The sequence below is a fragment of the Podarcis muralis genome, chromosome 1, assembly GCF_964188315.1.
Source record: "Podarcis muralis chromosome 1, rPodMur119.hap1.1, whole genome shotgun sequence".
NCBI lineage: Eukaryota > Metazoa > Chordata > Lepidosauria > Squamata > Lacertidae > Podarcis > Podarcis muralis.
The window spans coordinates 82,385,905-82,401,304 of record NC_135655.1 but is presented as its reverse complement, the minus strand read 5'-3'; the positions used below and the strand labels follow the sequence as shown (position 1 = coordinate 82,401,304).

The following is a 15,400-nucleotide window of genomic DNA, read 5'->3' as shown; positions in this document are numbered from 1 at the left end:
ATACAATCCCTCCCTTGGAGGCAGGAGAAGGGGGGGGAGTTGTGGACTGAGTTTGCCTGCGGAAGAGACCAAGAGAGGTAAAATACCACCGCTCGGACCCTGGGAACGGGCTGCTAGTAGGTCTGACGTTTGGTGGGATGTTTATTGACAGCGTTTGGATCATTCATTGACAGTTAGCATAAGAGAAGACACATTGTTTCTACTGTCTCCAGCAGTGAAAGTAACTGAAAATTGAAACTAGTTTTGGGTCATTTGAACTGTGCTTATAAGAGGATATTATTTATCAATACAAATAGAAACTGTTTCCCTCTAGTGGAAGTTCTTGAAACTGGCAGCTATATAAGATCTGGGCTGGGAAATTTCCAGCTGTAAGATAAAAATTGTGAGACTGTGAGACTGACCTTGAATCTATTGAGTGTTATGGCAGATGGGAAAGATGGAATGTCGCCAGAAGAGGCCTTAGCGGTTGTATTAGTGAAAATAAATGACTCGCTGGAACAGCTTCAGAAGAAAACAGATGTGATAAATATGAAAGTGGATGCTGTAAATATTAAAATTGACTTGATGGCAGAAAGTTTAAATAACCTGGGACAAAAGGTGAATACCAATTCAGAAACCACCCAGAAATTGATACAGGAATCTACCCTGATACGGCAAACTGCGGATGAAGTTAAGGAGGAAACCCTTGCTGCTGAAGTTAAAGTAACTCAACTGGAGAGAGTCCCATTCACACAAGGACAACTTGAGGAATACAAGCTGACACTTGTTATGACTGAACTTAAAGAGAAACAGATGAAATTGAGGATCAGAGCCCTACCTGAGGAAAAGAAAAGCTTGATAGAGTTTCAGGAGGAGATAGGACTAACTTTGGTTGAGAAAGGGAGGTATTTGGGGGTTAGTATGACCGCCAGAAATGTGAATCTATTCAAGGGCAACTGTGAAGGATGTTGGCTTGAAGGGGGATTTGGAAATAGGGTCAAATTGGAAGTTGTTATTGCTGGGCCGAGTTGCTGTGGTGGGGACGAGGGTTGCTGTGATGTCGGGGATGTCGCTTTTGTTTCAAACATTTCAAGCTTTGGATGGGAGGGATTGTCTCAGGAGGTGGCAGAGGGACGTCTCTAGATTTGGTTGGCAGGGCAGGAAGCCTCGAGTAAAATTTAAGATATTAACGGATGCTAAAGAAGGAGGTGGATTTGCCCTGCCAGACCCCTAAATTTTGTTGTGAATCATCTGCTTTTTGTTGGCTGAGAGAATCGGCAGAATCCGAGACCAGGGAGAAGAGCTGATGGAAAAAGACTGGAAGTTTAAAGACTAATTATAGAAAAATTGCAAAATTAATGAATGTTAGAACAAAGTTGGAATGAAGTTATACGGCTTTAGACTGGGAAAGGTTATGGACCACCGGTGTGAAGTTCACGGCATGTAATGCCTTAAAAGAAAATATTATGAAAATGATATACAGGTGGCACATGACCCCAGTCAAGCTTGCAAAAATATACCATTTGCCTGATAACAAATGTTGGAAATGTAAAGAAACTGAAGGAACGTTCTTTCACCTCTGGTGGACTTGCCCTAGGGTTAAGGCTTTCTGGGAAATGATATATAACGAGTTGAAAAAGCTATTTAAATATACCTTCCCTAAGAAACCAGAGGCCTTGCTTTTGGGCATTGTCGGCCAGAGGGTGTTAAAGAAGGATTATACATTTTTCATGTATGCAACAACAGCAGCAAGAATACTCATAGCTAAACACTGGAAAACTCAAGACTTGCCCACGCTGGAAGAATGGCAGATGCAACTGATAGACTATATGGAACTAGCAGAAATGACTGGCAGAATCCGTGACCTGGGAGAAGAAGTGGTGGAAGAGGATTGGAAGAAATTTAAGGACTATCTACAAAAACATTGTAAATTGTATGAATGTTAAGATGATGTAAGAGTAAGAATAAAGGTTGTAAATGGTCTTTGTTTTGTTTTATTTGTCTTTTTGTAGTGTTTTGTAGTGTTTTTGTATTGTATTGTGTTGTTTTTCGTTTGTTTTTTTGTTTTTTGTTTGTAGTGTTTAAATTTTTGGAAACTCAATAAATATTATTTTTTTAAAAAAAGAGAGAGATGAAGGGGGGACGGGACGGGACGTTACTTGGAACAATGCCATTTCTAGGAGAGAGATGCATTATTTTGTCTCTCGCTGTGATTACTGAATAAACTAATTGCTAAGAACTCTTCTTTTATCTGCTTCTTTGCTGCTGCTGTGCGAGTGATAGGATTCACTGAAGCCTTGACACCCAAGCTGAATGAGAAAGAATGAGAAGGCTGTGATTTTTAATTTTCTGTTAGCAAAAAGAGCACTTGGGAAAGAAACAAGCCACCCCAAGAGTGCTATCACTCTGCTTTCTGCTTTCACTGTTCTCTCACACCCAAAATGTAGGACAAGGTTGCTCCACATGAAGAACGACTGTTTATTTCTCCCTTAAATCACTGTGATTGGAACACACTATTTTTCTAATGAATATTTTAGATTAAAGGGTTGTTGTTCTTTAGATCAAGTAAACAGTAATATTACACACACACACACACACACACACACACACACACACACAATCCCATGTGATCTTAGGTAGGTTCCATTACTGGCTGTAAGAACTATATTTCTGCCTTGTTTTTCAGGAACAAATTGTGTCTGAGTATCTGATTGTGTGGCCTGGCCTTGGTGGCTTTATTATGCTGCTTTTCTGATATTATGTTGGGCAGCTAGATTTTAAAATATGGCTCTCAAGGACTATCCAGGCTCTCAAGGATAATGGAGGGGGAAAACGCACAAGCTCCCTGGCCAACAAATTAAAATGTAAGGCAAACCCACTCAGTCACCCAGACCAGCCATGCAATCGGACAGGCAAGGGCAATAGAGGGGGAAACGTACAAGCACCCTGGCCAAAAATTAAAATAAAACGCACAGCCACCAAGGCAGAGGCAGGGGAAGGAAAGTGAGGAGACGAGGGAGAAAGAAAGACGGAACCACACTCACACTCAGACCTCGCTGGGGGCACATGCTGGGCAAGGGAACAAGCTGCAGCTTAAGAAAGGTAATTCGCACTTAGACCGCACAAACAAATCAAGCACCAGGAGTGGGGGGGAAATAGAAGGTTAAATGTAGGTTTTTACATGGAAACAGTGGCGTAGCGTGGGGGGTGCAGGGGGTGCCGGCCGCACCGGGCGCAACATCTGGGGTTAGGGCAAATCCACGGGTTAGGGGGCGCAAATCCACAGGTTAGCGGGCGCAAATCCATGGGTTAGGGGGCGCAAATTACTTGCCTTGCCCCGGGTGCTGACAACCCACGCTACGCCGCTGCATGGAAAAGAGGACACAGCAAAGCAAACCTGGATGCCTGGGTTTTTAAAAGCAGTAAAGCAATGAGCGCACACAAGCCTCCTAAAGTTAAAAGGCAAGCCAGGAACCAGGCAGCCTCCACACACACAGACCCCCCCGGCTCCAAACCTCGTGGCTCTTCCCTGTGATGACTGTGATGACTCCTAGCTGATGACTCGCATGGGACGACGAAAAGTGAGGCTGGAAGGCTGGTGCCACAGCAATTTAGGCTGCTAAACACGCCCCCTCGCAGGCACCTGGTTGGGTGCCTGCCCGTGGGCATGGGCGCCAGCCAGGTGAGTGGGAGGCAGGGGGCTAACGCCCCCTGCTTGAGACGGAGTCCGGTTCCCGACCACAACCACTCCCCTTTCTTGCAGGAGGAGAGTCTTTGTTTCACTGGTTTGTTTTGAAATGTTATCGATGTGAATTTTGCTTTTGTATTTTGTGTGTATTGCCTTGGGAAGCATTTTATTCTTGGGAGGAGATAACTAAATGAAATGAATAAACAAAAGCATTTTCTACACCAGCTTATTTTCCCTCCATTTTATTTTATTTGTACATCATATTTGCATATCAGACAAATTAAGACAATATCTGCTCTCCCCATTGGACCTCCAACTCATTCAAAATAAATGACTGAATATGGGATGGGGAATCTTTGACTTTGAATCTTTGGATATTGTTGGACTCCCATCCACTCCAGCATGCCCAGTGGCACAAATATGAGCTATGGACCAACATCTGGAGGTCCACAGATTGCCCACCCCTGCAGTCTAAACCATCCTGAGGCGAGGAGACTCAGATTATTTCTTTTGACAATTGATCACTTGCTTCAAAGCATCCTTTACCTCTTTGTTTCTCAAGCTGTAGATTAATGGGTTCAGCATTGGGACCACCAGGGTGTAGAACACAGCTGAGATCTTCTCCTGTTCTACAGAGTACATGAAACTGGGCTGCAAGTGACTTAAGCTTACTGGTCCATAGAACAAAGTCACAGCTGTCATATGGGAAGCACAGGTGGAGAAGGCTTTGATTCTGCCCTCAGAAGTGCGCATCTTTATGACAGAGGAGAGGATGTAGAGGTAAGAGATTACAATGACCAGGAGTGTAGAAATAGCAACTGTCGCAGAGAAGGTTACCAACAAAAGTTCATTAATATGGATATCAGAGCATGCAACTTTCAACATAGCTGGGGTATCACAAAAGAAGTGGTTGATTATACTAGGGGCACAGAATGACAGTCTCAGCAATCCAGAAGTATGTGTGATGGAATTCAATATCCCCCCAAAGTATGCCCCTGCTACTAAGTAGATGCAGACACTTTTGGACATAATAGCAGTATAGAGCAGGGGATTACATATGGCAATATAACGGTCATATGCCATTGCAGCTAAGAGGAAGCCTTCGGTACTCACGAACACTACAAAGAAGCAATGCTGAGTGATGCATCCCGCATAAGAAATGATCTTAGATTGTGCTAAATTCATCAACAGCCTTGGGGCAAAGATGGAAGAATAGCAGAGATCAACTACAGAAAGATTGCTAAGGAAGAAATACATAGGGGTGTGAAGCCGGGGGCTAATCCTGATCAGTACTATCATCCCCATATTCCCAGCCAATGTCAGAATATAGATCAACAGGAATATCACAAAGAGGGGAACTTGAACCTCCAGCCGATCTGTTAGTCCAAGAAGGATGAATTCAGTCGCCATAGTATAATTGTTTGCAGCCATTTAGTTGTGATGACATGATACTTGCACCTGGTTAACACAATGAAAAGAAGAGGGTCATCACTTCTGATTGGTGGCACTGTTGGTAGCACAGTTACCAAGCCACTATAAAGATTTAAATAGTTATATATTGTTATATCACATTTAAATGTGAGCTTACCTAATTCACACTTTCCAAAAGAATCAGCAAGCCAAAACACACACATACTTTGGCACTTGCACTTCTCTGAATCTTGCAATGAAGTTATCCAGTCATGCACTGTGTAACAAATAAATCCTATACTAGGGTGTTGTGTATAAAAATCCATATATTTGTTAAAGTAACATGCAAAAAAGCATAATAGCAAGGGAAATGGCTTTGTAAAAATGTTTATATATATATATATTAGGAGGAAATTGCCCAGAAACGTGTGTATTAGGAGAAATAATGAAAATAAGACTTCTCCTTTTAGAGGCCTGCCAAATTTTTGTTTGTCAGAGCTACACGTTATGAGGCAAACAGAAGGTACTCCACTATTGTCTTCTTCCTAATACTAATTTACAGGAGGAAATAAGCAGGAACTGGATATGGAACAGCCATTTTATCCTGGTTTCCCTTCAGCTGGACTACATGAGAGGAAATTAATCCAAGGGAATGGCATATTGGAAGGGCACTTGAAGGGAAGAATTGGGGATAGGGCACAGAAATAGTTAAGAATCTCTATCTTCTGATTTACCCCTATAAATCCCCACCGCCACCATTTGCATTATTTCATCAAATTAGGGAACTCACATTTCCTGATGGGTACTTATGTTTTCGGGACACGGGTGGCACTGTGGGTTAAACCACAGAGCCTAGGACTTGCTGATCAGAAGGTCGCGGTTCGAATCCCCGCGATGGGGTGAGCTCCCTTTGCTCGGTCCCTGCTCCTGCCAACCTAGCAGTTCGAAAGCACGTCAAAGTGCAAGTAGATAAATAGGTACCACTCCGGCGGGAAGGTAAATGGCGTTTCCGTGCGCTGCTCTGGTTCGCCAGAAGCGGTTTAGCCATGCTGGCCACATGACCCAGAAGCTGTATGCCGGCTCCCTCGACCAATAAAGCGAGATGAGTGCCTCAACCCCAGAGTCGGTCACGACTGGACCTAATGGTCAGGGGTCCCTTTACCTTTATCTTTACTTTTGTTTTCAGGCCCTTGTAATTCTAACATTACATTCCTGTTCAAGGAAAGTATTTTTTAAATGAACAAACTGAATGAATGTTTATTATTACGGCTAAACAGCCAGCATAGTGAAACCAGAAATTCAGAATATTTTTTACATAAACATTAAAACGGTCAAAATGGAATTTAACAGTCAACATTGAATAGATTTAAAATATGTGTCCAAGGAAATATAAACTCCAATTAAATAGGCAAACAAACTCTGTTCTTACCAGCACCTTTGTTGGATTTGTCAGGTTCAGGCATGAATCACATACATCTTCATTATCAATCAGTTTGCAATGGAAAACGAAACACTGAATGCAGTTTGCTTGCTGCTACCTTAAAACATGCAAAGGAAATCTGGAAGTCCCAGCTACAGCCGACACCATCTGCAAATAATAGAGGAAGGCAGTCTACCTTTACCAGGAGGCTGGAATGAGTGCATGGCAGCATCACTGCGCAATTTTTACAGGACAGTTGATCCCAGATTCAATGATTTATGATGGGAGAGGGATTTTTTATTATTATTAATGAAATCCCTGAAGCAACTCTAGTCTCAGAGAAAATAATTAAAAATTACACTTGTGGGAGCTCTAAAAAAAGCTCTGTTTTTTTAAAAGTTAATTAAAAATTGAATTGCTGTTCTTTCCCCCTTCTATTTGAATATAAATAATGAACATACCTTTCCTCATAATTTATTTTGTTCATGCTTCAAGTACAAGGAACACCATAATCAATATTTGAATTAGCCCAGTCTTCAGCATGATATAAATAATTTTCTCAGTTTTATATATGCCATATGGGCAGTGGCGGACTTTGGGCTCTCAAATTCCAGTGGTGTCCTGTGCAACGTCAAAATTCAGCACCCCCTGCCTCTCGTGCTCCTTTCTACAGCATTGTTGTGGTGCCCTTTGTGCCCAAACTGGTCATGCTAGCAGTTTGAAAGCATGCCAGTGCAAGTAGATAAATAGGTACCACTGCTGCAGGAAGGTAAACGGCATTTCCATGTGCTCTGGCACTCGTTACGGTCCTCCATGCACCAGCAGCAGTTTAGTGATGCTGGTGACATGACCCAGAAAACTGTCTGTACACAAACGCTGGCTCCCTCGGCCTGAAAGTGAGATGAGCATTGCAACCCCATAGTCACCTTTGACTGGACTTGACCATCCAGGGGTCCTTTACCTTATCTTTACCTTGCTACCCTAAAACTGCCTTTGATATGGGGAATGTATTCCACTGCACTTGAGCCAGAATCCAACAATGGCAGAGCTGGATCCTTTCCACCTGTCTGAATTGCACAAATGGTGGTGGTGTATGTACTCCAGTGTACATACAGAGTACAGTATGTACTCTTGAATCAGACACAGTCTCCACAATAAAATTTGACTGGGCATTTTGTACTGTTTTGTATCTAATTGGCCTAAAGGGCTGTAAAGGATAGCATGAAGTTTAGGAGTGGATAGGACTTTTGCTTCTCTTCCTTCATAGATTCAAGAAACTCTCCTTGCCTGTCATATCTACCATGTCCATGTAAGGATCTCCCATGTATCACTACGAGGGAAATTCTCTCAACACACACAGGGGCATTGCAGTGCATTCAGTCATTCAAATCCTGTAAGAGAGATACATTCTTGGACGGGCTTTCTGTGCACATATGCAACCTCCCACAGGTGTTGCTAAAGACACTGATGTGTGTCAGCATGCAGACCCCAAATACCACTACATTGCTTGACCAAGAACTGTTGAACATCTAAAGAATTCACTTTAAATGGCATTGTGTGCGGTGTTTCATTTTGTTAATTAAGTTGCACTAGTTTTTGCTGTCTTCTAATCTTTACAACCTTTGACACATTCCTGCATGTCTGTAATGGGGAGCTTAACTTTTGTGCTCCTATTCCAACCATAGGGTGTTAGCTGAGGCAGTCAAGTATGCTGCTTTTGTTCTTAGCAAAGACGCGGGTGGCGCTGTGGTCTAAACCACTGAGCCTCTTTGGTGTGCCAATTGGAAGGTCGGCAGTTTGAATTCCCGCAGCAGAGTGAGCTCCCGTTGCTCTGTCTCAGCTCCTGCCAACCTAGCAGTTTGAAAGGATGCCAGTGCAAGTAGATAAATTGGTACTTCTGTGGCAGGAAGGTAAGTGGTGTTTCTGTGCGCTCTGGTTTCCATCACAGTGTTTCATTGTGCCAGAAGTGGTTTAGTCATGCTGGCCACATGACCCGGAAAGCTGTCTGTGGACATACACCAGCTCCCTTGGCCTAAAAGTGAGATGAGTGCCACAACCCCATAGTCACCTTTGACTGGAATTAACCATCCAGGGGTCCTTTACCTTTTACCCTTTTCATTCTTAGCAATGCAGCTGCTACTTTCATGGTCACTCATTTTGGTCTAGTTTCTGCTCTGAAGTAACCTGACCATGTCAAGTTCCCCAACCACTAAGGGCAGAATCCATTGTTGATAGCAAATGATCTGCATTTGACTGGCGTGGAAGGACTGTGTCATGCTCCCATACCAAAACACAGTAACGGTGCTTCTTAACCGAGAATAAGGAAGATATCTTTATTCAGGCTAGTGACAGAAGAGGCTCAGCAGCAATCACAGGGCCCAGAAATCATGATTCCAAGGTACAACGGTTAGACAAGAGGTACACATTTGAATGGAAGCAGTGAAGATGTCCCAACAGTTACCACACCCCTCCCACCAAGATTTTAAAGATAGGGTGAGCTCACACACATGACTTTCTTGCTTTACAAGATTTCTGTGAGCACAAACGTAAGCTCCATTTGGGCTGATGCGTGGGCTCACTGTGTCTTGCCCTCAGACTCTGGATTCACTGCCACCTCTTTCTGCTCAGTCCCTCATATAGGCTGGTCAAAGTGCTCCCCCTACCCCAGTGAAACTCTATGCTTCACAGGAGGGGCAGTGGAGAGAGCCAGCAGATTTGCTTCTCTCTCCCCCTGATATCTAGAGTTGCAAGAGGAGAACCTCCATCTTCCATCCCCGGGTGGCAGCCTTCAAGGTTCAACCTCCACCACTTTTTCTCTCTGCTCCTCTTCCATTTGGGACTGCCAAACCATGCTAGATCCTGATGAAACTGAGAGGCCTATGACAGACTGAACAGAGAAGGAAAGCACAGTGTATGCATTTAACATATCCAGGGAATTCTGAAATACACACCTTCTCAATTCCCTCATCTCCTGATAAGACGATTGGCATTTAATTCGTTCTTTGTAGGGTAATGCTGGACCTGAAGTTCCATGTCCCTCGATGTCCATAGACAGGAAGGTTTAAGGTATATGTGGTGGGCTGGAAAAAGATGCAGTTGCTAGGATTTTATTATTCTATTGGTATAGATCACCAAAATACATTTGGAAATGTTCCAGTATGTTCAGTTGATATAAGGCCATGCCTTAAGATTTTATTGGCATATAGGTGGCCCAGTCCACCTATACTTGGTAACTGTTAAAAGAGATATTTATTGAAATACCACTTTTCTCTGAATCACTTTTCTTAGAGCACATTTTACATCCTTGTTCCTCAGACTGTAGATCAAAGGATTCAACACAGGTATTATCACTGTGTAAAACACAGAGGCTACTTTGTCTGTGTCAAGAAAGTAGCTGGAGCTGGGTCTGAAGTACATGAAAAGAATGGTCCCATGGTATATGGCCACTGCTGTGAGATGGGAGGCACATGTGGAGAAAGCTTTATGCCTCCCCTCAGCAGAGCGAATCCTGACTACAGCTATAATGATGAATACATAAGAGATTATAATGACCAGCAAGGTGCTCATTTCAAACAGGCTGCCAAAAATGAATACCAGCATCTCATTGATGTAGATATCATTACAGGCCAGTTTCAGAAGAGGCGTGAGATCACAAAAAAAGTGATTGATGATATTGGAACCACAGAAGGACAGTCTCAACAAGCCACCTGTCTGAATCAGAGAGTTCACAATACCCAAGAGGTAGGATCCTGCTATCAGACCTGCACAAAGTTTCTTGGTCATCACAGAGGCATAGAGCAGAGGGTTGCAGATAGCCACATACCGGTCATATGCCATGGCTGCCAGAAGAAAAAACTCAGTAGTGGCAAAGATTGCAAAGAAACAATATTGTGAAATGCAGGCAGCATAAGTGATGCTTTTGTTTTCTGCTAAAAAATTCACCAGCATATTAGGTGTGATGGTGGTGGAATAGCAGGCATCTAGGAAGGACAGGCTGCTGAGAAAAAAATACATTGGGGTGTGCAGTTGAGGATCTATGCCAATCAATATAATCATCCCAAGATTCCCCACCAGTGTGGCAATATAGATTATTAAAAAGACCACAAAGAGTGGAGGACGCAGCTCCAGATTTTCTGTTAGTCCAAAGAGATTGAAGCTGGTTGTCATGGTGTAATTTTCTTTAGCCATTGGATTCATTCACACTTTCCTGTTAGGAAAAACAAAGCAAGATTTCTTTATTAGATATGGGACACCATGGCATTTTAACCTCTTTTTGTCTCCTTTTCTCTAACCTCAGTAGTTGAACTGTGTGAGCTACAATTGTTTGGCTGGGAGGTCCTCTTTGATGGACCTTTATTAACTGGAGACTTTTTAAAAAGTGAAATCTGGTGGAGGGTTTTTAATCTGGTTTTGCCATTGCACCCATCAATCACCTGGACAGACTGTAAATTCCACAAAATTAATTATTGCAGCTAAAGTGAGCCATTAACGCTCTTAGACCTCTTGGCTACTTCACAGTCCTGCTTCAATTAGATGGAATCACAACTCAAATAAAATGGAATTTGGCAAGAGCAGTGGTCTCTATATGCTGAGTTTAGGTTACCATGTACAGATTTCACCACATTAGAAGTACATAAAATGTCAAACTGGAAAAAGCAGAATGATACCATGTCCTCTGTGGGCTGCTGGGGAAAGTTCCATGTCATGCCAATTCCCAATACCCTCAAATGATACAACTCTGACACCATTCTAGCTCATAACAATTTACTGTTTTAAGTTACAATAGTGAGCCTGGTGGAATCTGCACACATTTTTTTTAAAAAAAAACGCAGTGAAAATGCTTTTAAAAAAAACGTTTTGAAAAATACATTGAATTTGTCATAGCTCACTCTCGCCATCTAGTGTCACATTTGTATATTGCACATTACAACACACTTAAAACATTTTATTTGCAGCTGTATAGCTGGGTCCCCTACCCCCAGTTTCCATAGTCCTCTAGGACTGGAGTGTTAGAGCCACCTTAAATGTTGGGCTACCCATTCCCTTATCTTCTAGTTCAACACTCCCTGCCTCTGAATTTGACACTGCTCTGGAAGGTGAAGTTCTCTCCACTGTTGACTATGGACCCTTACCACACTGGCATCAGCTGCACTACTCCTCTTTTGATGCTCCCAGACTCTCCTCTTTTCTTTCCCCACAGCTCTTCATCCCATTTCCATTCCTCAAGATCTTCTACCTAACTTTTCCCTTTGAGCATTATTCTTTCTCTTAGACAAGTGTCTCCATCATGGACCTGGATCACTCTCCCTGACTGAACCTCACTTCTATGTCTCCTCACATTTACATAAGTAGATATGTCAAAGTTTCTTCTAGTCTGAACAATGTTGCCCTTTTCCCAGATCACTCCAGTGAATGTTAGGAACATTCTCTTAAGTTTTCAAAATTGGAACAGTAGAATAAAAGAACCACACATTCTTTCCCCACATCTGGCTGGAACCACCCTCCTAACCACAAGAGAAATGGAAAGGTAATTCATGGCTATAGGTTTATTAATTGTTTGGCTTTTATATTCAATAAAACTACTAACGACATCACAAAACTACTGATGACATCACAAAACTACTAATGACACCACAAAACAAATTTATTCATCTTTATTTGGAAAATATGAGTCTTGGATTAAATATAACAGACCTTATTCTGGAGGGCACAAATCAGACTATTTCTGGTATATCAGTCTATTTCAGGGAACCTGCCAGCATCACCCAAAGTCAGGAACATTGTGAGCTGCCATATGAGATGGGTAAACAGAACTGCTATCCATGAGGCTCAAGGCAGCCCTCAAATGACCAGAGCAATTGCTGTTATATGACTGGGGGTGGGGGGCGGATTCATTCTCTGGGACATGGACCAGATTGCACAACTTAAGACACACGGACCATGAACACAGAGCTTCTCCTATGTTGTTGTTGCATCTCCCATTTTAGAACTCAAAGGCAGCCAACAAAACCAGGTTTATTGATCCTCTGATGCATCACCACATTTTCCTAGTGAGTTTGACAGGCCCAAAACAGACCTGAGATATTGTAATGATTTTCTTTATGCTTTTCAGACATTTGATAAACAAAGTGAAGAGGCAACCACGAATAAATATTTAGCAAGCTACGAAAAGAGAAAAGTCACTAACGCTATGAGAATTACCTGTAGAAGAAATGGAAGATGTCCAGTTGCTTAAGAAATCATTCCTGAAATGAAGTTGTGCTTTTCTGAACTACTTATGTGTATCACAGAGAGATTTGAGGCAAATTACATGAAGTTTTCAAAAATATCTCTAACACCAAAACAACACAATTAAAGTTTCTCCCAGTGGTGTGTTCTTCAAGAAAGGTAATTGATCTCAAAGGTATTTGTGAATATTGTCCCTGTTTGTCAAATGCTTCTTTTACTCCAAAGTAATTTTTGTACTATGTCCCACCCACCCAACTTGCATGTTTTGCCCCTGCCCAAAGGTAAGCAGGCAATGCATGTGTATGGCCTTGCTGTGGAGTTACTCGGTCACCATATTTGGGGCCAAGGAGGAAACAGCCTACAGAATTTGCCTACAGACAAATTGAGCTGGTTTGGAGGTTTTGCTTACCTCACAACAAATGTGAGGTAAACTTGCTGGTGGATAAAGGCATTGAGCTGAATCCTTAATCTAATAAACAGAGGGGGTAGAAATAAGCCCAATTCCCTTCTTGTCAATCAAGAAGGTTCACAAACCTGCAGGGACACCATTTAGCCCCATTGAAACAAAATTAATATAGCAGAATTTCCTGTAATGCCTGTCTCCATAATGGAGGTGGAAGTACAGCCTTAAAGTAGGAAGCACAGGAACATAAGATGGTGATGTACTCAAACCATTGGCTCTTCTAACTCATATTGTCTACACCTACTGGCAGTAGCTCCATAGGGTTTCAAGCAGGAGTCTATGCTACCCTCCCTCAAGATGCTGAGGATTAAACCTGGGACCTTCTGGAAGCAAAACAGATGCTCTACCACTGAGCAGTGGCTTAATAATATTCACCCCTGGAAACAGAGCTAGAATATATCCATGAAAAACGTAAATCAGTACAACTTATGCTAGCTTTCCATGCTTAGGATTGCTCCCTAAACCACCCTTTTCAGTGGAAATACATCCCAATATTTCCCAGTGAAATAATGCCATATAACTGATGGGATTGTTTATTTTATTGGACCAAACATGGGCATATTATTGCCCCTGCCCCCGGTTTTATGCACCATGATTCTATGCATGTTTAATTGCAAATAAGTACCATTGGATTCAATAGTTCTTATTATCAAATAAGTGTGTATAGAATTGCAGCCATACTACCCAGTCCTAGTATTTTCTGGTAAGTGTGCACAGAATGTTATAGTTGTTCGGTGGAATTCCTGATCTGCATCTTGTGTAGAAGTAAATGAGAGTTCAACCCCAAGAATGTGTTTTAATGTTTTACTGTGGAACAGTTTTAAATGCTAGTCAGGTATAAACATTACATGAACAGAATAGTAAAGTAGCACAACTGCAAACAAGCAATGTGGTTCAGTTCTTTTTGTTGTTCAGTAAACTTTCCTCTCTCAAGTCCCATCTCTGACTTCTGAAGTTTCATTTCTTGCTGTAAGAGTTGCAGCTCTGATTTCCAGGAGATGAGTCATCAAGTAGTTTAGCTCCTTGAAATTGAAAAACACTAGCCTTCCGCTTTCACCCAGAGTGGAACCTCTCATTTAAGGTAAATGTCTCTTTACAGCATTCCAAATACAATGTGTTCAAACACAACATTTTATGTACATGAAACTTACAACTTTAAGAGGTCATGAAACCCCTTTTCGGGGACATGATCACTGCATAGAGCAAGGAGTTGCAGACAGTGACGTAACGGTCATATGCCATTACAGCAAGCAGGAGGCACTCTGAGGTTGCCAAAAAGATGAAAGTGTAGTATTGAAGAACGCAACCTACATAGGTAATGGTGGCTTTTCTTACTAAGAGGTCCGCCAACAGCTTTGGAGTGATACCTGTTGAATAAAAGCTGTCAACTATGGACAAGCTCTGGAGGAAGGAGTACATGGGAGTCTGGAGGTGGGCATCAGCATGGATCAAGGCTACCATCCTGAGATTTCCCCACCTGGGTGACCAGGTAAATCATTAGGAACAGCTCAAATAAGGTGATCTGCACCTCCCTGGAAGCTGTCAGTCCTGAGAAAACAAATTCAGGGGTAGATGTAGTGCAATTCATGTTCACCATTCATTCAGTTCCAAGAGTTACTGCACCAGAATAAAAAAGGTAAAATTTAAACCAGGATAAAACAGAGAGCAATTCTTGCAGCCTTCCCCTTGGTTCACCACTGTAAGCACAAAGTGCTGGACCAGATGGGTCATTGGCCTCATCCAACATGGCTCTTTTATGTTCTTCTGAAAATAGATGTATTGTTATATGTCTGTGTTCTGATATCCATGCACATATGTAGCAGAATCCAATGCAACCAATCACCTTTTAATGGTCAATGCTGTCTGTTGCTGAAAGCAGCAAAGCAAGTTGCTAGACTGCTTCTGTGTGCCATCTGTCCTCTACTCTTACCCTGTGTGACAGTTTACCAGGACCAAGAAAGACTTTTGCTCTTGGACACTAGAGTCCTGTCAGAACAATGAGTGCAAATGAACAGTCTTTCTCATATACATAGACCCATGGATTGGAGACCATGACTTATTATTCTTTGCATTGCTATCTCCCCACTCTGAGGAATTCTTGAACTATTTTAATATATGACTTCAGAAAGAAATGATAGGTGATAGATAGATAGATGATAGATGATAGATAGATATAGATAGATAGATGATAGAGATAGATAGATAGATAGAT

At 42.2% G+C, this 15,400-nt stretch overlaps 3 protein-coding genes across 4 annotated transcripts in view; all 3 read right to left on the bottom strand.

Moving 5' to 3' along the window:
• LOC114601534 (apelin receptor) overlaps window positions 1–15,400 on the bottom strand; it is a 492,419-nt gene that overhangs the window by 148,847 nt on the left and 328,172 nt on the right. The gene's annotated exons all lie outside the window — the stretch shown is intronic.
• On the bottom strand, window positions 4,169–5,098 carry LOC114601694 (olfactory receptor 5J3-like). Its single transcript, XM_028739112.2, has one exon. The coding sequence runs from the start codon at window positions 5,096–5,098 to the stop codon at window positions 4,169–4,171; it is 930 nt and encodes a 309-aa protein (XP_028594945.2).
• On the bottom strand, window positions 9,747–14,746 carry LOC114601688 (olfactory receptor-like protein COR4). Of its 2 annotated transcripts, XM_077933234.1 has the most exons (2): window positions 14,717–14,746; window positions 9,747–10,619 (listed from the first exon to the last, which is right to left on the bottom strand). In XM_077933234.1, exon 2 carries the CDS (start codon window positions 10,551–10,553, stop codon window positions 9,747–9,749), a length of 807 nt encoding a protein of 268 aa, XP_077789360.1. In that variant the 5' UTR covers window positions 10,554–10,619; window positions 14,717–14,746. The 2 variants fall into 2 exon arrangements, with proteins under 2 accessions (XP_077789360.1, XP_028594887.2); XM_028739054.2 differs by lacking the exon at window positions 14,717–14,746 and having other exon boundaries at window positions 9,747–10,694.

Excerpts from the sequence above, each read along its gene's own strand:
- LOC114601694 (XM_028739112.2), bottom strand. The coding sequence starts at position 5,098 with ATGGCTGCAAACAATTATACTATGGCGACTGAATTCATCCTTCTTGGA.
- LOC114601688 (XM_028739054.2), bottom strand. The coding sequence starts at position 10,694 with ATGAATCCAATGGCTAAAGAAAATTACACCATGACAACCAGCTTCAAT.